At 40.5% G+C, this 22,936-nt stretch overlaps 1 protein-coding gene across 1 annotated transcript in view; it reads left to right on the top strand.

Annotated features, from left to right (window-relative positions):
- The window catches only part of FGD6 (FYVE, RhoGEF and PH domain containing 6), a 107,892-nt gene that overhangs the window by 53,314 nt on the left and 31,642 nt on the right, over positions 1 to 22,936 (top strand). Inside the window, exons 6-8 of the mRNA XM_040234261.1 lie at positions 12,237 to 12,388; positions 13,969 to 14,125; positions 15,290 to 15,377. Of these exons, the coding sequence (XP_040090195.1) occupies positions 12,237 to 12,388; positions 13,969 to 14,125; positions 15,290 to 15,377 (397 nt within the window). The remainder of the gene's footprint in view (positions 1 to 12,236; positions 12,389 to 13,968; positions 14,126 to 15,289; positions 15,378 to 22,936) is intronic.

Raw genomic sequence — 22,936 nt, forward strand, 5'->3', positions numbered from 1 at the left:
TTGGAGAAGGAAATGGCAACCCACTCCAGTGTTCTTGCCTGGAGAATCCCAAGGATGGGGTAGCCTGGTGGGCTGCCGTCTCTGGGGTCGCACAGAGTTGGACACGACTGAAGCGACTTAGCAGCAGCAGAGCTGTTGAATGACAACAATATTGTCATTTAAAAAAATAATGATAAACTTGATAAATAAATGACTTTTGAAAATAAACTGCATATGTATTGGCTGCTATGCCCCAACTGTCTCTATGGAATAAGGAATTGTAGAGGGAGAGGTAGAAGAAAATGCTAAGTTGCTGTTTTCTGGAAAACTTAGAATTTATCTCCAGGATGAGCACATTATATCTATTTGATATATTTTCTGATAGACATGTTTAAATAGACAGAGGACCTCCTCAAGGAAATGTGAAGCATCTGCAAGTGAATGAGGAAAACTGGTAGAGGCAAAAATTGCTGTTTAACTCCACTGTGCTACTCAAACCTTGCATGGAACATATGTTCAGGATACCTGTAGTCTAATATACTGCTTCTCACACTGCTTTGGTGAGCAAATGAATGTTTAAATTGCACATCCATGGTGGATCAAAACTCTTGTAAAATGTAATAAAAATTCATGACTTGTCAAATGGATAGAAAAGTTTCTAATCCCTTATTCTTACTTTTTTTGTCTAATGTCTTTGTATACCTATAGCAATTTGTAGACCACACTTGGAGAAGCATTAGCTAAGTAGATTCTGTTTCTTACTAGGTATGTGAGTTTTGGAAAACAGTTTGGGGAATTCCATGGCTGTCTAGCACTTAGAACTCTGAGCTTTCACTGCTGAGGGTCCAGGTTCCACGCCCGGTCAGGGATCTCAAGGTCTCACAAGCTGTGGTGTGGCTGGGGGGAAAAAAAAAAAAATCCATCTCTCAGGTCATGAGGAATCAGTGAAATAAAGTATGTGAAAAAACCTGATATTATAAAGTATACGATAGGATCTCAAATTGCTGTTCTATTTTCTTCTTCTCATTCTTCCCATGTAGAGCATCAGTGAATGAAGTATCCATTTTAATATTCACAATTCTGATGCTTTCAAATGCCTTTTCCTCTACTGCTGAACTAAAGTTTCATTTTCATGAAGGAAGTTCTGATTCCAGTAGGTAGAGGAGCACTTAAAAGCATTGAAATGAAGTGAAGTGAAAGTCACTCAGTCGTGTCCAACTTTTTGTGACCCCGTGAACTATACAGTCCATGGAATTCTCCAGGCCAGAATACTGGAGTGGGTAGCCTTTCCCTTCTCCAGGGGATCTTCCCAATCCAGGGATTGACCCTAAGTCTCCTGCATTGCAGGCAGATTCTTTACCAACTGAGCCACAAGGCAAGCCCAATAAAAGCATTACCAGAGTGTTTGATTTTTTAAAAAAAAATATGTATCCTGATTCTTACCTCTGTATTTTTGGAACAAAACAAAAGCACCATAAGAATAGACAATTAGACCAAAATGTTTCCCTTATCATCTCAGATCTGATAGATGGCCTCGGCTTTTTCCCCACTGATGCTGAACAGAGTGAATCATCCATAACTCACCTTGATTTGTACATCTTCAAAACCACCTAAGCTTTCAGTGTAGGAGTGAGAATAGATCATCTGCCAACCTTATGTTAACATCCTGTCTAGTATGTGCAAAGGGTAACTCAGCAGAGCCCAACATTAGTGGGTAACTTAACAGCCAGGCATTAAGACAGATTCTGAACCATTGCTAAGAGGGCTTCGTCACCAGGATAATGTGGGTAAAGCCAAAAGCATCTCTTGTTTCAATCCAACACTCCAATCATGCTATTAAGTCTCCTACCACAAAGGTAGCTCATGGATAGTTGTAATCCTGAGTGCTGCTGCTATCTGATTTCATCTAAAGGAATTAACTACTGTGTTATATGATAGAATATGACTGCTTTAAAATATCTAACAGGCTTTAGATAACCCAGTGGGTATTTTTGGAAATCAGCCCACTATATTAGTGGCTTGGGAGGAGCTATTATTTCAGTTATGTATGATTTCCCATTAATAGTTTCCCATATTCGAGACTCTAGATTAGCACTAATAGATCTTTCTCTGAAACAGAAATGTTCAATATGTGCACTGTCTAGTATAGTAGACACACTCACAATTTTAATGTATCACTGTAGTTCACCAATACTTTATATATCACTTTAATATATCACTGTAGCTCACTATCATTTCTTTGTTTTGAATTTGGTGAACTAGGTGATGAACTAGCTCATAAAAGTGATTTTAAATCTAAACTAATGAATTTTATCATATTACATTGGAAAGAATTAGATTGAGGTAGAGATCATGTGATTTAAAATATACTCAAAATTCTAAGAATCGGTGTACTTAGTTGAAGGCTTTGATTCTTCTGATGTTTGCGAGAAAAAATTGGGCCTGCAGAGGCAGTAGCAAGACTTTGAAAGTAATGTTTTATATGGTCCTTACTCTGCAGTATCTACCATGAGCACTTAGACTTTGACCTGGATATGAAAAAATGGTCCAATATACACATTGTCTCTAAGTCAATACACTATTGAGTCCAAAGAAAAAAGAGATTCTCTTTTCAAAATAGTAATGACATTCATGTAGCTGCCAAAGCCAGGAAACTAGGATTTGTTCTTCTTTTCTCCCTCTCACCTCTCTTGCCAAACTGTCAACAACCCTGCTGATTTTATTTCCTCTTTACTGCCACTATCCTAGTCCAGAATATTATCTCTTACTCAAAATAGCATCAGCCTTTTAACTGGGCTTCCTATTTCCATTCTTACCCCCCTTCAGTCTGTTCCTTAAAATATTTTTTGATGTGAAGTATTAAGGGTGATTTTCTTAAAATACGTATTAGGTCATATCACTCTCCTGCTTTAAGTTGTTTACATGATTCCCATTGCATTAAGAATAAAAACCGTTACTTAGCAAGTCCAAGTCCTGTAAGTAGGATGACGATCTGTCCTAGTCCACTTTTGACCATCTTGGTTATCGTCTTGGCATAATATTATTAACGGGCTTCTCAGGTGACTCAGTGGTAAAGAATTGCCTGCCAATGAAGGAAATATAGGTTTAATTGCTAGGTCAGGAAGATCCCTTGGAGAAGGGAATGGCAACCCACTCCAGTATTCTTGCTTGGGAAATCCCATGGGCAGAGGACCCTGGCGGGCTACAGTCCATGGGGTTGTAAAAGAGTCAGACATGACTTAGTGACTAAATAGCGGCAACAAATATTATTAATAGAGCTTCCTTTTACTGTCAGAAATGATCTAATTTGGATAGTAAGTTACGGTTCCCTGTGCCTGTAAGGTGCTCTGTATTTGGCTTCTAGCAATGAGATGAGGGTCAGAAATGACTGAGCAGGACTTCACTTTCACTTTTCACTTTCACGCATTGGAGAAGGAAATGGCAACCCACTCCAGTGTTCTTGCCTGGAGAATCCCAGGGACGAGGGAGCCTGGTGGGCTGCCGTCTATGGGGTCATACAGAGTCGGACACGACTGAAGTAACTTAGCAGTAGCAGCAGCAATGAGATGAAAAGGCAGTGAAAGAGAGGAAGGCCTTCTCTCACTTGTAAAAGACTATGTTCTGTCCCATCGTAGCCTGCCTTCAGTTTTTAGTTCAGTGCTAAGGTTATTTCTGCTGAGAGATTTTGCCAATGCAGTTTCCTGGAATATTTATCCTTCCTTCATTCATTCAAGCTAGTCCTTTCTTTATCCTTCCAGTTGAGCTTAAGGTGACTTCCTCAAAGAGGTCTTCTTTGACCATCCTTTTCAACTTTCCTGTGTTTGTTTTCTTCTTGATATTTCACATATATTATTTATCTATTTGTTTACTTGTTTGGTTTTAGTCTCTTCTAAAATGTAGGGCTTCCCTGGTGGCTCAGATGGTAAAGAATCTGCCTGCAATGTGGGAGACCTGGGTTCGATCCCTGGGTTGGGAAGATCCCCTGGAGAAGGAAATGGCAACCCACTTCAGTGTTCTGGTCTGGAGAATCCCTTGGACAGAGGAGCCTGGCGGGCTACAGTCCGTGGAGTCACAGAGTCGGACACGACTGAGTGACTTTCACTTTACTTCACCTTCTAAAATGTAAGCTAGGTGAGGGCAACGATCCTATAGTTTCAGAAAAGAAAAAAAAAGTAAAAGTGTTAGCTGCTCAGTCATGTCCAACTCTTTGTGACCCCATGGACTGTAGCTTGCCAGGCTCCTCTATCCATGGGATTCTCCAGGCAAGAATACTGGAGTGAGTTGCCATTCCCTTTCCCAGGGGGGATCTTCCCAACCCAGGGATATCTTCTGAGTTTCCCATCATTCCTATTGTGTGGAAGGCCCCCAGTAAATGTTATTGAGTGAATGAATGCGACTAATTGGCTAGTGGTTAAGAATTGTGCTTCTGCCACTAACTGTGCTCTTGGAGAAATTAATCAAGCCTTGGTTTCTTCTTGAAAATGGGAATAACCACATTTGGTGCGATGGTTAAATGTGATCATACAAAATAAATGTTAGGCACTTAATTAGTGTTAGCTGCAGGTTAAGTGGACATTCTTCAGGTTAATGTGCTGTTATTTAGAATTATTTCTATCAGTCAAAATCTGTATTATTTAATTTTGTTGTTACCAAGTAAGCTTTTACTCGAATCAATCAAAATAGAATTTGTTCCTGAAAAATACCCTACTAGGTTTCTTTTTCCACTAGAAATTAAGCTCTGTGAAAGCGGGGATTTTTGTCTGTTTTGTTTAGTGTTATCTCATTAAATTAATATCTATTAAATGAATAATAGGAAAGTGATGAATAATTCTTGGTTTGGTAGAGCTCTAGTTAATTATATTTCTTTTCCTTTTTTGTATCAGAAGTTGTCTAATGCAGAGGTTGCTATAATATTGTTTATAAGTACCATTTTCAAGATAAAACACCTTAGACATCTAGTATAATTAAGTACAAATGATACAGTGTTGTTTTTGTTTTGTTTTGTTTTTGTTATCTGATTTGCTCTCTGCTAGGAGACTGGTTTAATAGATGTATCTATAAACTTATTTTATAAATGTCTGAACAGCATGATTTAAATAATATATCTTAAGAGAGAATGAGCAGAGACTTTCAGGTCTTTCAAACAATGATGGGCTGGTTAAGTTGTAGATAAGTGGTACTTGTAATGAGGCATTTTTGTTCCACCAATTTCCTTAGGCTGAGATATACATTACCCTGAAGATTTGAGAAGACTCCCAGTTAAAATCCATAGAGTTAGAGGTAGAGTTACTTTGGACATTCAGGTGTTTGTTAGTAAATAGAATATATATATTTTTAAAAAGTACATTATAAAAAGAATAAAAGACTTCCTTATAGAAACCTCCAGTTGTTACCGTATTAAAATGACCGTCTTGTTTTACCAAATACACTGTTTCTTTTCAGTTTTGTGAACTATTTAATTATTATTTGTTGTTTAGTTGTGAAGCATCCTCCTGTGGTGTATGTTGACATGGACACCAAACTTTCAGTTTTAAGTGGCTTCCTTCACTGAATGAAGTTCATTGTCGAACGGGTCTCTGTCTTGCCGCTGGACTGTTGCTTTTCCTCACCTTCCTTTGATGTTTCCTTCTGTTTATAGACCTCTGTTTGAGAGCTCTTTTTCTAAGCTTCCAGGGACTTGTGATTGTAAATGGTGGTCATGTGATCATTTAAAATAACTGAATCTCCTTTAATGAAATAAATGGCTGTCTCCTGAGTGCTCTCTATGCGCCTTGCAGCATGCTGTGTTACCTGAATTATCTGTTTCAGTCCTCATAACAACCCTGTCAAATGGGTGTCATATCTGTTTTTTAAATGACGAAAGTGACCTAACTGCCAAACATACCCCATTACTAAATGGCAAAGCCAGATTTTAAATTCTGGTCCCTTTGAACCCACGTGCTAAGTGAATGTTCAGAAATTGATTAAAAGTTGTTACTTGGAATGTCTGCTGTGCTGTATATGCTTTGAGTATCTTTGAGTTTATTGGCTTGCTTTCAGATTATCACCAGGTCTGAACATAGAGAAAGGAAGGAGTAACTTCCTTGGTCAAACATTTTCATTTTAGAACAAAATCAAATTATTAATGTGGAGCCTATCCCCCGTCCCCACTTTTACTTCATAGCATCACACTGCCTTTTGCTTATTTATCACAGCTCTCTGATCTTAGCAGCTCCTTTGCTTTTGCTTAAGATGAATTGATTAGTACCCTTCATATAGGCAGGGAGCTCTACAGAGCCCCTTGTCTGCCCATATATCCATTTGGTCTTTGTAATTCACTGTGTCTTCATAGTGGTTAAGTAATGCCTTAAGGTCAGGTCATGCCAGTCAGGACAGCTGGTCATTAAGTTACTTGCTTCTCTTTGGCACTGGGGATATCAAGTCTGACCTGATGAACAAGGCCATCTGTTTTGTGCTTCATTACGTTAAAATGTTCAGTCTCGATTTTGTTTGCATTGATTTTTGCTTGCTTTTGCCCAGGAGATCAGAGGTGGTAAGACTAGTATGTTAATACCTCATAGGAGCTGAGTAATTGTTTTTTTAAGTTGATCTGGTTGTAGGTTTTCTTCAGATTATTAAGAATAATATTATACTACACTTTTTAATCGAGACACCCATTCCTGTTTCTAAAAAGGCCAGGTTGGTGGTGATTAGGAACTTGTTTTGCATACAGACTCTTTTTATGTTAGAAGAATAGACTGAAGTATATGTAGTCGATATTTTAAAAAAACTCACTCATTTACCTAACTTTTAAAAATAATTTTTATTTTTATTTATTTATTTATTTTTGACTGTGCTGGGACTTTGTTGCTGCATGGGTTTTTTCTCTAGTTGCAGCAAGCGGGGGCTCCTCTCTACTGGCTATACGCGGCCTTCGCTTGTGGGACATGGGGTCTAGGGCGTGTGGGCTTCAGTAATTCTGTCTCCTGGGTTCTAGAACACAGGCTCAGTAGTTGTGCATGGGCTTAGGCGCTCCACAGCATGTGGGATCTTCCTGGACCAGGGATCAAACCCCTGTCTTCTGCATTGGCAGGCAGATTCTTTACCACTGAGCCACCAGGGATGCCAGCACCTAACATTTTTATACTAGAGCTCCCCTCCACCCATTTATTTTAATTCCTCAGCTTTTCCAGTGTGAAAAAGTATACTCTGGATCTAACTGAAAGTACTAGTCCTATGGTCCTGTGTCCTCACTGACTTATTCAAGGGGGTGTTGGCAACTTTAGATTCTTCTGCCCCAAAATAGTTTTGCCTCTGGCTCTTAAGTGTCATCACACTTTCCCAAATTATCCTGGCTGTTAGCATTTAGAAGAAGAACCAGACATATGTTGTAATCATCCTTTCTATTAAAAAAATTTTTTTTCCTCCTTCCAGTGTCACATGTTTGGCAGTGGTCGAGGTTCATGAAGAGCTGAGAAGTTAGATTGTGTGTAGTTTCTGTGTGACTTAGTTATATCTAGCATTGTGGCCACTGCACATGGCTTTTAGGGGATGGTGGCCCACAGGGTGCAGAAATGAGATGGGGGCCAGGGCTGCCCTGTGCAGTTAAGAAGGTCATCATAAACATTCTTCTTTTGCTCTTATAATTATTTCTCTTTTATTTTGACATGCTGTCATAATTTAAAAAAAAAAAATACATCATGGTGAACTTCTCTGGTGGTTCAATGGTTAAGATCCAGTGCTTCCACTGCAGGGATCATGGGTTCAATCCCTGGTCTGGGAACTAAGGTCCTGCATGCCTCACAGTTCAGTTCAGTTGCTCAGTCATGTCCAACTTTTTGCAGCCCCATGGATTGCAGCATGCCAGGCTTTCCTGTCCATCACCAACTCCCGGAGCCTACTCAAACTCATGTCCATTGAGTTGGTGATGCCAATTATCTCATCCTCTGTTGTCCCCTTCTTCTTCTGCCTTCAGTCTTTCCGAGCATCAGGGTCTTTTCCAATGAGTTGGCTCTTCACATCAGATGGCCAAAGTATTGGAGCTCCAGCTTCAGCATCAGTCCTTTCAATGAATATTCAGGACTGATTTCCTTTAGGATGGACTGGTTGGATCTTACAGTCCAAGGGACTCCAAGAGTCTTCTCCAACATTACAGTTCAAAAGCATCAATTCTTTGGTGCTCAGTTTCTTTATGATCCAACTCTCACACCCATACATGACTACTGGAAAAACCATATCTTTGACTAGATGGACCTTTGTTGGCAAAGTAATGTCTCTGCTTTTTAATATGCTGTCTAGGTTGGTCATAGCTTTTCTTCCAAGTACAACCCCCCCAAAATGGCATCTTGGGCCATTCGTTCCTGCAGAACTGCTGACATTACCAAGTAATACTCAAAAAAAAACCAAAAAACAAAAAAACCCCACAGTTTTGCCAGGTGTGTGTCAACAACCCCAAGTTAGAGGTGACCACCTTACTCGTCAGCGCAGCATACTAGTTGGTCTCTGTTGACTGTGTCTTAAATAAACCAGTTTCCTGTTTGGCAGTGGTGGCAGACATGGAATGCAGAGTCTAGCAAAAGCTGTGTCAAACAGGTTCTTAAGCTGCTTAGCAGCTAACGTCTGCTGTTACTGTCCTGGCTGAGGAAATGCCTTCTAACTGGAAAATAAAAGTTATCCTCCTGCCAAGAGACAAACATATCCATCATTTAACCTATCAGAAGAAAGGACACTGCTTCTTGTTTTGCTGAAAAAGGAACTCTTGCATCTTAATTACATTAGTCATTAAACTGGGAAAATGAAAAATGCCATAGAAGATGTTTAACTCTAGTGCTTTGAGTATATTTATAGTTGAGGATGTTATTTGTGATATGTAAATACATTATAGTTCTGCCTGATGGAAATCCTGATGACTGTCAAAAATGTTAAGTTAGCTCTATTTTCTCTTACTATATGTGAGTGCTGATAAAAACAAGCTGTTTGGAGGTGGAATTTGGCCCCAATCCATTTGGTCTGTGGAGTCGTTTTGTGTGGTTTTCCGAATTTTAGTTTATACAAGTAATGAACTCTTATTTTATATTACAGTAATTAGTTGTAAAAGTAGTTCTTTAGTTATTGGTGGAAGTAGTTTGGTTCCTGTGAGTTAATATGACTATTTAGGGTTGATAAAGTTAGTCCCAGGTGGCTCAGTGGTAAAGAACGCACCTTTCAATGCAGGAGGCACAGAAGACGCGGAAAGATCCCCTACAGGAGGAAATGGTAACTCACTCCAGTATTCTTGCCTGGAAAAGTCCTTGGGTGGGAATGTAAATTGGTACAGCTATCATGAAGAGTTGGACACAACTTAGCAACTGAACACACTGAGGACTAAGTGAAGGGTTTATTAGCACTTGTCGAGCATAGCATTTGACTTGTCTAAAATATGCCTTAGAAGAGGAGTCATTTTTTTCTTGTTTTCCCCTTTGGTTGTACGGGGTGACATGCAGAATCACAAAATCTGGTTCCTCAACCAGGGGTCGAACCCTTGCTTTCTGCAGTGGAAACAAGGATCTTGGCTACTCAACTACTAGGGAAGTCCCTCCATGTCTTGACTATTGCAAATAGTGCTGCAGTAAACATTTGCATGTATCCTTTTGAAGCATGATTTTCTCTTGATAGATGCCCAGGAATGGGATTGCTGGATCATACGGTAGTTCTGTTTTTAGTATTTTAAGGAACGTCCATACTGTCCCCCTAATAGCTGTACCAATTTACATTCCCACCCGCAGTGTAGGAGAGTTCCCTTTTCTCCACAGACTCTCTAGCATTTATTATTTGTAGATATTTTGATGATGCCATCCTGACCTGTATGAGGTGATTCAGTTCAGTCAGTCAGTTGTATTTGACTTTTTGCACCCCCATGGACTGCAGCACACCAGGCCTCCCTGTCCATCACCAACTCCCGGAGCTTACCCAAACTCATGTCCATTCAGTCGGTGATGCCATCCAGCCATCTCATCCTCTGTTGTCCCCTTCTCCTCCCGCCTTCAATCTTTCCCAGCATCTGGGTCCTTTCCAGTGAGTCAGTTCTGTGCATCAAGTAGCCAAAGTTTTGGAGTTTGAGCTTCCGCATCAGTTCTTTCAATGAATATTCAGGACTGACTTCCTTTAGGATGGACTGGTTGGACCTCCTTGCAGTCCAAGGGACTCTCAAGTGTCTTCTCCAACACCACAGTTCAAAAGCATCAATTCTTCTGTGCTCAGCTTTCTTTATAGTCGAACTCTCGCATCCATACATGACTAGTGGAAAAACCATAGCTTTGACTAGACAGACTTTTGTTGGCAAAGTAATGTCTCTGCTTTTTAATATGCTGTCTGGGTTGGTCATAGCTTTTCTTCCAAGGAGCAAGCGTCTTTTAATTTCATGGCTGCAGTCACCATCTGCAGTGATTTTGGAGCCCAGAAGAATAAAGTATGAGGTGATACTTCACTGTAGTTTCGATCTGCATTTTTCTGATCGTTGGTGATGTTGAGCATTTTTTCATGAGCCTCTTGGATATCTGTATGTCTTCTTTGGAGAAATACCTATTTAGATCTTCTGTACATTTTTTTGATTGGATTGTTTGTTTTTTTTTTTTGACATAGAGCTGCATGAGCTAGTTGTATATTTTGGAGATTAATACTTTGTAGGTTACTTTATTTGCAAATATTTTTTCCCATTCTGTGGATTGTTTTTTCCTCTTGTTTATGGTTTCCTTTGCTTTGCAGAAACTTTTTAAGTTTAATTAGCTTCCTTTTGTTTACTGTTGTTTTTATTTTCGTTACTCTGGCAGCTTTTGTCTACTTTCAAATTAGATATGAGTTTGTTGGGCTTCGCTGGTGGCTCAGAGCTCTGCCTGTAATGCAGGAGACCCGGGTTCGAGACCCGGGTTCAATCCCCGGGTTGGAAAGATCCCCTGGAGAAGGAAATGGCAATCCACTCCAATATCCTTGTCTGGAGAATCTGGTGGACGGAGGAGCCTGGTAGGCTACAGTCCACAGGGTCGCAAAGAGTCAGACATGACTGAGCGACTTCACTTTCACTTTTGTTGTCCTTCACAAGAAGCTCAAGAAATACTGATACTAATGGTTAGTGTGTATATGTACGGGGTGGGCATTAAAAGGGATCAGGGAAGAAATACAGGGTCTTTGTTTTGTTTTTTGATTTGTCCAGTGAATTCCTAAAGGGAAGCAGTTAGAAAGGAGAAAGAAGGTAAAGCCTAGTAAAGAGTCTGTTTTATCCAACCTTTGCCTTAAGGTTTTTAATTAAATTTCCTTTCTAAGAAGGAACATTTTTGTTTTGAATCCTCAGGACTGTGATACAGTTCACTATTGTCTTACTTATCCCGAGGGTAGGCCTCAAGATATTTGGAATTCTGGCCAGGTACCATCTCCAGCCTCACCCTTTCCAAGTTCTCTGGAGAGAGAGGGTGGAGTATGGTGGACCTGTCTTAAAACATGGTATAAATAGTCTTATTATAAGGAAAAATCAAGGAAAAAGAATGTGTGATGAGAAAAAATTTTAATTTCTCTAAAGTATAAATTCTGGTGAATTTATGAGGAGGTTGGATAGAGGGAAGAGAGAGTTTTAAGTCCAGAGTTATAATGTTTTGTTGAGTCTGTGTGCCAAATACATTGCAGAAAGCTTTGTGTGCAGTAGCTAATTAAAGTCTTATAAACCACTTAACAGATGAGGAAAATGGAGCTAGCTCAATGAAATACAGTGAAATAGGAACAAGGGCTTACATCTAATATTCTCTGATAATCAAGAATGTACCACCCTCCAAATGCCTCAGTTAGAATGTTCCAGAAGTTGGCAAATAATTACTGAAAGTGGACAAAAGGATGCTCCCAATGTAAAATTAATTAAGATCTTCTGGGGACTTTTAAATAAATGGATTTTGTTCATATAGCAGTATTGGAATAATTTTGAGGACTACTTAGAGTTCTAGTATAATTTGCAGATGCCTCCTTAATATAATTGCTAGTTTGGAGATCAAACCAAAAGATTTAAGAGAAATATCACATGATCTGTTTAAAAACCAAATATCCACCCCAGCCACTTGGGGGTTGTGTGTGTGTGTACTTTCTTATCCAAGTAAGTAGGGTAAGAGGAAGTGGGTGCTTTCAATGTGAACTCTACATGGGAAATACAGTTTGCAGTTTATATTGTTGTGGTAAAGAGAGTGACTGGGGGAAAAGCTTTTCATTATATTAAGTGGTATGTGTGTGTACATTGTTTTTTCTCCTCTGAACTGCAACAGGATTTCCGGGATGCAGTAGCCCATGCTTCCAGGCAACTTGGGAAACCAGTGATTGAGGACCGGATCCTAAATCAGATCCTGTACTACTTGCCTCAGCTGTATGAGCTCAATCGGGATCTCCTGAAGGAGCTGGAGGAAAGAATGTCAAACTGGTAAAAATGGGCCGACCAGCTTTCCCAGAGTTTCCAATTTTAGATAAAGGCAGAAGGGACCTGCATGTGACAAAGATTTGCTGTTCCTTACATTGTGTTTATTCAATATATTGAATTTTCTTGGCAATTACCTGGAGATTGATCACTTTATTTATTTATTTATTTTTGGCCACACAGCACATCACTCATGATCTTATTTCCCCGACTGGGGATTGAACCTGTACCCCCTGCATAGTGGAGGCTTGTAGTCTAAACCATTGGACTGCCAGGGAAGTCCCCTAGATTGATCATGTTAGATGGCCAGAATTCACTGATGCACTGAGCTCAGTACTCTACATTTTTAAATTCTTCAGTAATGTTGTCTCAAAAGCAAGAAGGGCCTGTATTTGGCCAATTTAACTTTCTATAGGTGCCCTTTGATAATCAAGATTTTTGAGACTGGGAGGAGGGTTTAGTTGATATATTCACATTGGAAACATTTTTAAATGTCTGTCTTTTTGGAACCTCAGAAAGAGGAAACTGCATTTTCTAAAGGAGGCTGTTAACCAAGAGAATAGGGAGATTTTTCTGTTTGGTTTAGAAAATGTACACATATATGACATCATTGTAGATGCTGTAGATTTCACAACCGCAAAACAATACCAAAGGTTGACTGTCATTACCCGTATTTGTGTGTTAGTCATTCAATCGTGTCTGACTCTTTGTGACCCTATGGACTATAGTCTACCAGGCTCTTCTGTCCATGGAATTCTCCAGCCAAGAATACTGGAGTGGGTTGCCATTTCCTTCTCCAGGGGATCTTCCCAACCCAGGGATCAAACCCCAGTCTCCCACATTGCAGACAGATTCTTTTTGCCGTCTAAGCCACCAGGAAAGCCCGTTATGATATTTAGACAGTAATAGAAAGTTTGGTGACATCTTTAGAAATGGGTGGTTGGATTTACTGTTGAAGTTCATGGTAACCCCCAAATTATTAGAACAGCAACAATGTGTATCACCTACTTTCATGATAAAAAAATTTCCCTCTAAGTTTTATTTATATATAATCCATGAAAATACCTCTGCCTGTTTTGGAAATATCTTGCCTCTACATGTTGGGAAAATATGCTAAATAGTGATTAATACTTCACTACAGCCTAAGTATAAAATTTATACTTATACAGTTTAAGGGCTAAGGAATGACTAAAACTATAATTACACAGTTTAAGGACTGAGGAGTGACTAAAAACTCTCTTTTAAAGGCATGCTAAAATACAGTGTAATTACAAAGAATTTCCTTGTCCGTACTTTATCATTCTTCTTACAAAAAATTATCTCAGAAATTCATCTGAATTTTCTGAAGTCTCTGGCTGTACATAAGCAGGGAAGACCAGTCAGGACTGGCCAGACCAGTCAGGACTGGCAGAGTCCAGCCAAAATATAATGACAATCGAAATGAGAAAGAGTGGGCATTAGGGGATATTTCTTACAAGGAGAGGAAGAAAAGATAAATGGCTTGGAAGTGGGACTCTGCTTATCAGTGGATATATTTTGGATCCTGTAATGATTCTTTTTCTCATCTCTCCCTTCTCACTCCTTAGGACGGAACAACAAAGAATTGCTGATATCTTTGTAAAGAAGGGACCATATCTAAAAATGTATTCCACATACATCAAAGAGTTTGATAAAAATATAGCTTTGTTGGATGAGCAGTGCAAGAAAAACCCAGGTTTTGCTGCTGTTGTTAGAGAATTTGAGGTATTTTTGCTACCATCCTCTGTTTTGCTACCACTTTCTCTGTTTTGAAGCTAAAACTATCAGTAAATTCCATTTACACCAAACTAGAAAAGTTTAGAAGTATTAAGATATTGCTGATTTCTTCTAATTTGTATGGTAATTAAACTTTGAAATTGTGTGTCGACTTTTCTTCCCTCTTTTCCTTTCTTCTGAAGTCTTCGTGCTGTCGTGCTGTTAAGAATGGAAGTGTGATATAAATATATATATATAGCTGTGGCCTGGGTTCTCATCACTGTCCAGTGAGTTGTTCTGTTGCCTTGGCAGCAAAAAAAACACATAAGACCAGGGAAACTTAGCTGTCCAATGTCTAATGATGCTTGCACAACAGATGCTTTCTTAACATGCATTATCATTATGCTTTCGTAGTTATCCTGCATACCAGACCCTGGAGGTATATATTTAGAAACAAATAGAACCCTCTGAACAAATCTGAAAAAACTCTTCCCTTCTCACTTGAGCTGTGTAAGAAAGCCAGGACATCTTAGGATGCGGGGACATTTTCCCTTGGCCATTTTGTTGTCTCCCCACAGTTAATACCTGTTATGGAGACTGGAGGTGGGGCTCAGAATTGGGCACCAGTATCTGTTACACATACTATAGAAAACAACTTTAAAGGCAGAATCAAATGTCCTCATGGTCAAGTCAGAAGGGTTCCAGAATCAAATGTTTGCATAGGCAGTGTGATTTGGGGCTCTCCTTTGTAGCCGTTCATCTGAGAAAGTTTACATTCTTCAGGCTTATAAGAGATTTGTTTAGCAAGGCTGTTGTTCAGGTTGTCTTTATTTTCTGCCTTCTCCCCAGTACCAACTGTTGTTATTATGAGTATGTTGACAACAGGCTCTGATGTTTATTTGAATCCAGTTCCCAGTAGTTTTATTTCTGGGCTGTGAATTTCTTCATCAATCTGATTTCAGAGACCTACCTACAAGAGAGGGTGGGCTCCATGGTGAGTCAGCTCTGGTCTCCCTCAGCTTAGGAGTTGTGCCTTAAAATAAAGGGAGTATCTCCATGAACCCCCTCCTGGAGTTGCTGGCTATTTAAAACTTGGCTTCCCGAGCACTTGAATCTGGGTCTCTTGCTTCAGAGGAAAATGTTCGTGTTTACTTTGGATGCCTTTCCTTTCAGGTTAGCCCACGCTGTGCTAATCTGGCCCTCAAGCACTACCTGCTCAAGCCGGTTCAGAGGATTCCCCAGTACAGGCTGCTGCTAACAGGTGGGCTTCCCTGGCAGATTACCACCCAAGGAACTCCTGTCACACTGAGGACACCCTGCCTTTCCTGAGAACACTTCTGTTTTTCTATCTATCCAGTAGCTGCTTTTCCGAACACAGGAATTTATACATTGCTGGTGGCTTCACATAGACATCACCAGAACTGAGCTGCTTCCAGTTCTTTGATCATCCGCGTGCATTCCGTGCTCTGGGCATTCCTACGTGTTAATTTGTTTTGCTCAGAACTTCTTTTACTGTCTCAGCCCCACAACCTTGGGTCATTTTACCTGCTTAATATTATTAATTGCTAGAAGGTGCTTTTCCAGCCACTCAAGAATGAGGTTTAGAGGATAATTCCCACATATTTGAATATCAACTACTATGACCCTGGGGCTTCCCTGGTGGCTCAGATGGTAAATCTCCTGCAATGCAGGAGACTTGGGTTTGATCCTTGGGTTATGAAGATCCCCTAGAGAAGAGAATGGCTGCCCAGGCCAGTATTCTTGCCTGGAGAATTCCATGGACAGAGGAGCCTGGCAGGTTACAGTCCATGGGTTCACGAAGAGTCAGACACAACTGAGCAACTTAAAATACTCACTTTTTCACCATGGCCCTAGTCACTTCAAAGGGTTGTTATAACGGTTGATTGATGAGCTATGTGCTTAGAGTAATGCCTTGCTCATAGTGAAAGTGAAGTCGCTCAGTCGTGTCTGACTCTTTGCGACCCCATGGACTGTAGCCAACCAGGCTCCTCTGTCCATGGGATTCTCCAGGCAAGAATACTGGAGTGGGTTGCCATTTCCTTCTCCAGGGGATCTTCCCAACCCAGGGATTGAACCCGGCTCTCCCGCACCGCAGGCAGACGCTTTACCGTCTGAGCCACCAGCCTTGCTCATAGTAAAGTCTAAGTAAGTATCAGCTGCTATTATTAGATCCTTATCATCATCATCATCACTGTCACTGTGTCGGGCCATTGTTTGTATCTTCTACTAGAGCTTCAAGATTACTGGGCTACATGTCTTGTTTACCAGTGTAATCATTTAAAAAAGAAGGAAAAGAAAGCTATGATTTGAATGGAGGCTCAGGACTTTATATTCATTGGCTCTTTGAATCTTCACCATAGCTATGCATATTTCACATACTTACATAGATGAAATAACAGGTTTATAGTGATTAAGTTGTTTGGTATCACGAAAAAACCAGTATAGTCTCAGTACCAAGCATAGTATCAAACACATACTATTAGGTCCTCTGTGGTATTTGCTGAAATGTATTGGATGTGCAATGACTTTATATATATATATAGTACCATTAAGGGTTGTTTCTAGGACTTCTCTGGATGTCTGTGGTTAAAACTCTCATCTTCCAATGCAGGGGGTACAAGTTCAATCCCTGGTCTGGGAACTAAGATCCTGCATGCCAAAAAAAATTTTTTTTTTAAAAAGGAATTGTGTCCAAATACACAAGAATATTCAAATGCCTCCACAACTCTAAATTCAGTCAGTTGTAATTTTATGTAATAGGTTTTGAGGTACTGTTAGTGTTCTTAAGAAATGGCATGCATGCTTTTGTCCTTAATCACTTTCTCTTAAGCCAAGAGCTTAATGGAATGAGGGAAATGAATTCTGGAAAGCCAAGATTTCTTGATTTCCCTTTAGGCAAAGCCATCCTTCCAAGCTTCCCTGGTGAACCACTGGTGAGGAATGCCTGCCTTCAGCCCCAGGACTGGCTACCCTAGATATTTCTACTTAATTTGAATTTCTCTCTGTGAATCAGGCACAGGATTTCTCTCTGGAGTGACATAAGGCAAACCAAATAATTTCAGGATATCCTGTCCATCTGTACTTTCTTTCCTCTGCAGTTGGCAGAGATTTAGAATACACAGGGCAAAAGGAAGTGCCCATGCATGTGTTGTGTTTTTGCTAGATAAATTCAATGCTTTATCATAAATGAGCTATTGAAGGGCTCAGGCTATTTCTACAGCTGTCGAATTAAGTACTGTTTTTAGTGGCAAAAGACAACTATGGTTTTCAAATGGGAGAAGAATGGAGCAAGGTTCTGAAATTTTCATGTAAAAATATTTTTTTTCCTACACTATGACTGATCCAAGTAAAAGTTACACATGTGTTTAATGTAGGTTTCATGCTGGGTTTGATTTTAATTGATGAATGGTGAAATAGCAACAGCAAGTTTTAAAAATTTTCTTTAAGAGAACAGGTTTCAGTTGTTTCATTGTTTTATAACCAAGATAATATGAGATTGGAGTTAGTTTTGAGCTGTGTCTTCTTTAATCTTAAAGCCCTCCCCCCCATTTCTTAACCTGGAAAATCTACATTATTTAAATGATATACAATACTTTATATATAGTAGACTCTTAATAATTGTGGATTTATTGAAAGGTAAAGGTAATAAATGACTTGTTCAAGGTTGCAAAGTCAGAACTAAAGTTAAAGAAAGAACATAGACTTTGTAAAGCAAAGACTTCATATTCATTCTGTGCCTTTTCTTCTGTTGATTCAGATTCTTCCCTTCCTCCACCCTGACCTGAGTCCCCCATCCCTCCAAAGCCATCTCTGATTACTTCAGTTCTGCTTGATCCTTAGTATCAGTGCAGTGTGACTTAGTAAACATTTATTTGGATATTGATTCCTTAATTTGATTATAAACCCCTTGAGGTCAATGAGTGAGGTTTTGTTGTTGTTTTATGGCTTCTCTGGGCCTTGTTGCTGCCCACGAGCTCTCTCTAGCTGTGGCAAGTAGTGGCTGCTCTTTGTCGAGCTGTGAGGGCTTCTCATCCCAGTGGCTTCTCTTGTTGTGGAGCTCAGGCTCTAGAGTGCAGACTCAGTAGTTGTGGCACACAGATTTATTTCCTGTGCAGCATGTGGGATCTTCCCAGACTAGGGACCAAACCTACATCCTCTGCATTGGCAGGCGGATTCTTAACCTCTGGACCACCAGGAAGTCCTGACGAGTGAGTCTTTTAATTCGTAATTCATAATTTAGTGCACCCCAATATATCTGGGTCAGTTTGGGATCACTTGAAAGCTATTTAGGAAATAATTTTTGTTGATTTTAAGCTACAGTTAAAGCATCCTTTTAACCAAAATATCTTTAGCCTAAAGGACAACATTGAGAGAGAGAATTTCAGGGATGTTCTCTCCTCCAGAGAGGTAAAATGTCCTGCCCCAGGAACACAAATAGTATTAACTGAAGAATCTATGATCATATAATCCTTAAGGACATAAGGGAATTGATGTCAACAGTTTGTTTTATATGTATTTTTATTTAAAACTCTGATTTTCCTATACTCCTTTTTGTCATGTTCTGATTTTTCTTTTCCTTGCAAGATATTTCTGCTTTAGTTATCAGAGTGCCCCTGTCTATGCATTTAGATTTTTTAGAAGTTGGACTTTAGGTCTTAAGTTAGCATCAATTCAGATGTGTGAATTAGCTGGATCCTCATCTTTGGATAAACAAAGTCAATGATGTAATCCTCCAAACAACCCTATGAGGGAAGTACTTTTATTTCCATTTTAGCAATTCCAGGGGCACAGAGAGAAAGAGTGAGAGTATTTGAGGCAACTCCTGACAACTTTGATTTATTGGGCAGAGAAAGGGAAGGATTCCTGCCCGGCTTGGTGTAAGTAGATTTGTGCCCACTTTGGCTTCTGGGGAAGGGAAGATTGAGGAATGCAGGGATGGAGTGCAAATAAGATGGTTACTTTTGGAATTCTTCTAGAGAGAGGTAAGTGGAAATCCCCGGATACAGCAGTCCTGCCTCCTGTTCAAACAACCACCGTATTGTCTTGCAGTGTTTTCTTCAGGACCTGATTTGCGTTTTTAGTGGGTATTTTTTTTAGACTCTCTCTTCCTTCATTGTAGTAAAATTTCCAACGAAATTCTTGATAATGTTTTTTTAAACTCAACTCAAAATAGGATCCAAGAAAATGTCTATGTTGTATAATGAAATGCTTAATAGTAAAATGCTTAGGTAGTAAAATAAAGTAACTTAATTTAAGAAGAGAAATTGTAAATTCTGCCTTTATTTTGGCCTCTTAAGACCAGTGGATCTGGCCAGATCTTTATGTCTGTGTGGGGCCCAAACCCTGTTTGGAGTTAGGACAAAGGGGGCTCCTGAAGCAACAGTGAGGGAGCGGTTTTTTTTAAACACACAGATGCTGCTGAAGGAACAACATTAATTTTTATTTTCTACCTCCTCATCAGTTCAGGGTAGAGACTATCTGTTTTATCCTAACTGAGTGCCTACAGAGATTCTGGAACATAACAGGGACTCAATAAACTGAAAAGGCTCAGAGAAATAAGCAGTGTTCCTTTTTATGAGGTTGAAAATTCCTATATGGTAGTGCCAGTGAACATTTGTTGGATGGATGGATCGATAAATTTCCTTTAAAAAATAAAAGAGTAAAAACAGTCTTCTAGTTATCCAGAAAGGACTGTGGAAAGGACTGAAATGCTTCCCTTTCCCCATCTTGCCTCCGTCATAGGATTTGCTGACTAGTTTTCCTCTGCTCTGCTTCCTGCTCTTTCCATTTCCCTTTTTATGGTCCAGGCCAGATCTTTCTAAACTCACGCCAAGTTATGGCGGTATCTTCCTACTGGTCATGCTGTTCTTATCAGGCCCCCTTCCAAGAAGACCTTGGGAAAAAGCACACTCCTCCCGTGTATCCCGTTGGCTCTCATACCACCACACTCAACACTACTAACACCATATATATGGGCTTTTTTCCCCTATACCAAGCGATTCTCTTTAGCACCAGCTCGGTGTCCTGTAATTCAGGGGTTCCCAACCTCTGACATCTAACACCTGATAATCTGAGGTGGAGCTGATGTTATAATACAAGTAAAGTGCACAATCAATGTAACGCACTTGAATCATCCCAAAACCATCCCCCCACACCTGGTCCATGGGAAAATTGTCTTCCACAAAATGGGTTCCTGGTGCCAAAAAGGTTGAAGACTGCTGCTGGCATTTAATTCAGTTCTGACACTGCCTAGAGGTAGTGGGCTCAGTCCCACAAGACGGACCCTTCCAAACTTCAGGTGCCGTTCACAAGTCTCAGGCTGCAGCCTCTATTTCTGAGCGACTGTAAATCTGGGTTCCCATGACTTTCTCCTTAGGTTTGAAAATTTGCTAGAATGGCTCACAGAGTTCAGGGGAACACCTATTTACATTTACTGGCTTATTGTAAAAGGGTATGATAAAGCATAAAAATGAGCTTCATATGGAAGAGATACTTAGGGCTAAGTATGTGGGTTGGAACTCCCATGCCCTCTCTGGGCACTCCAGCTCCCTAGAACACCACCAAATCCTGTCCTCTGGTATTTTTATGGAGGCTTCATCATGGAGGCATGGCCCATCATTAACTCCACTTCTAGTCCCTCTTTCCTTCCTGAAGGATGGAGAGTGGTGCTGGAAGTTTCAGTCATGGTTTGATCTTCCTGGTGACCCATCCCCATTTAGGAGCCCACTAAGAGTCACCTTGTTACAACAAAAGATACTACTGTCACCTAGGAAATGCCAAGGCAACTTTGGTGTGTGTGTGTGTGTGTGTGTGTGTGCACGCGCGTGTGCTTGTGCGTGCAAGCACTAAGTCGCTTCAGTCATGTCCAACTCTTTGTGATCCTATGGACTGTAGCCGGGTGTGTGTGTGTGTGTGTGTGTGTGCGCGCATGCGTGTGTGTGCGTGCTTGTGCATGCAAGCACTAAGTCGCTTCAGTCATGTCCAACTCTTTGTGATCCTATGGACTGTAGCCCACCAGGCTCCTCTGTCCATGGAATTCTTCAGGCAAGAATGGGAGTAGGTTGCCTTGCCCTCCTCCAGGGGATCTTCCAGACCCAGGGATCGAACCCATGTTTCTTATGTCTCATGCATTGACAGGCGGGTTCTTTACCACTAGCATGTCCTGGCAAGCCCATTTTTGTCAGAACTAAGGTCAAAGAACGGAAAGAAAGAAAGGAAAGTGGCTCAGTTGTGTCTGACTCATTGTGACCCCATGGACTGTAGCCCATATTCAAGGATACTGGAGTGGGTTGCCATTTCCTTCTCCAGTGGATCATCCCACCCAGGGATCAAACCCGGGTCTCCCGCATTGGAGGCAGGCTCTTTACCATCTGAGCCACCAGGGAATCCAGATATTAGGACAAAAGATGCTCTTGCACAGCATTTAGAAGATTGTGAAGATTTGGGGAGCTTTGGGCCAGGAACTGGGAGCAGAGACTCTGCAGTTGGCCTCTGGTGTCTGCAGACTCACAACTCATGCACAGGGAGGGCTGACTGTACTGTACCATCTTAGATAAGCGAATTGAACATCCAGATTTTGGTATCTGAGCAGAGTGCTGGAACTAAATCTCCCACAGATAGCAAGGGATAGCGGTATATATTTTCTGTCATTTCGCAGACATACTTTTAATTTGCTTTTTAGGAAAGTTGAAAGCGTGCTGATCGTACCACAGCGAGGGATACATGTTGTTACACATTTATCCAAAGTCAAGAATGAACTGTAATGGAAACTGTGGGTGTGAGGTGGTTATGGTGTGTCAGTGTAGGCTCCTCCGTTGTATGATATGCGCCACGCCGATGGGGTGTGTTGATGATGGGGGACACTGCATGTGTGAGGCCGGGGGATACGTAGGAAGCCTTCATATCTTCTCCTCAGCTTAGCTGTAAATGTAAAACTGCTCTAAAAAGTTAAATCTTACTTTAGAAAAAAAATTATTTGTCCACAGTATAAAGACCACAACTATTAAACGTGTTCTTTGTAAGTGAAGAATTGTGCAAGTCTTACTTTCCTTTGCTCTGGCTGCATTCATTGTCTGACTGTCTCCTCAAACCTGACTGTCAAGGGCAGATTTTCTCCTCCATTCATTGACCACTTTCTCATTCAAGCAGTATTCACATGGCTGGCGCTGAGCTGGGCCCCTGTATGCACAACACAGTGGTGGTCCCTGCCCTTATTGAGCTTGTAGTCCTATTCTTTGGGAGCCACACCCAACCCCTCAGGTTCCCTCCCAGCTCTTCCTCTTCTTACCTAGAATTTATATTGATCTGGTCATTTGTTTGAGTGAGAAGATTCTGAGGATTTATTTTTGTAAGCATCACCTTTTCTTTTTTGAAGGAATCTTTCCTGGCTGGCTTGGTGGGACAAGTGCACTTTTGGGCTTCCCTTATGGCTCAGTTGGTAAAGAATCTGCCTGCAATGCAGGAGACCTGGGTTTGATCTCTTGGTTGGGAAGATCCCCTGGAGAAGGGAAAGGCTACCCACTCCAGTATTCTGGCCTGGAGAATTCCATGGACTGTATAGTCCATGGGGTCACAAAGAATCGGACATGACTGAGTGACTTTCACTTTCTTTCACTTGTGTGTTTATGAAAAGTATGTTACATTAGACCAAAAAAAGTCCCTTTTCATCTTCTACCATTCAGGGATGACTATCATGTATCCTTTCAGGATTATTTGTTTTTGCTGCTGTTGTTAGGATTTGGGGTTTTATTTGTGGGGAGGAGGTCTCTATTGTGTTATATCCACTATAAAAGTTTCAGT

The sequence above is a fragment of the Oryx dammah genome, unplaced genomic scaffold, assembly GCF_014754425.2.
Source record: "Oryx dammah isolate SB20612 unplaced genomic scaffold, SCBI_Odam_1.1 HiC_scaffold_29, whole genome shotgun sequence".
Taxonomy (NCBI): domain Eukaryota; kingdom Metazoa; phylum Chordata; class Mammalia; order Artiodactyla; family Bovidae; genus Oryx; species Oryx dammah.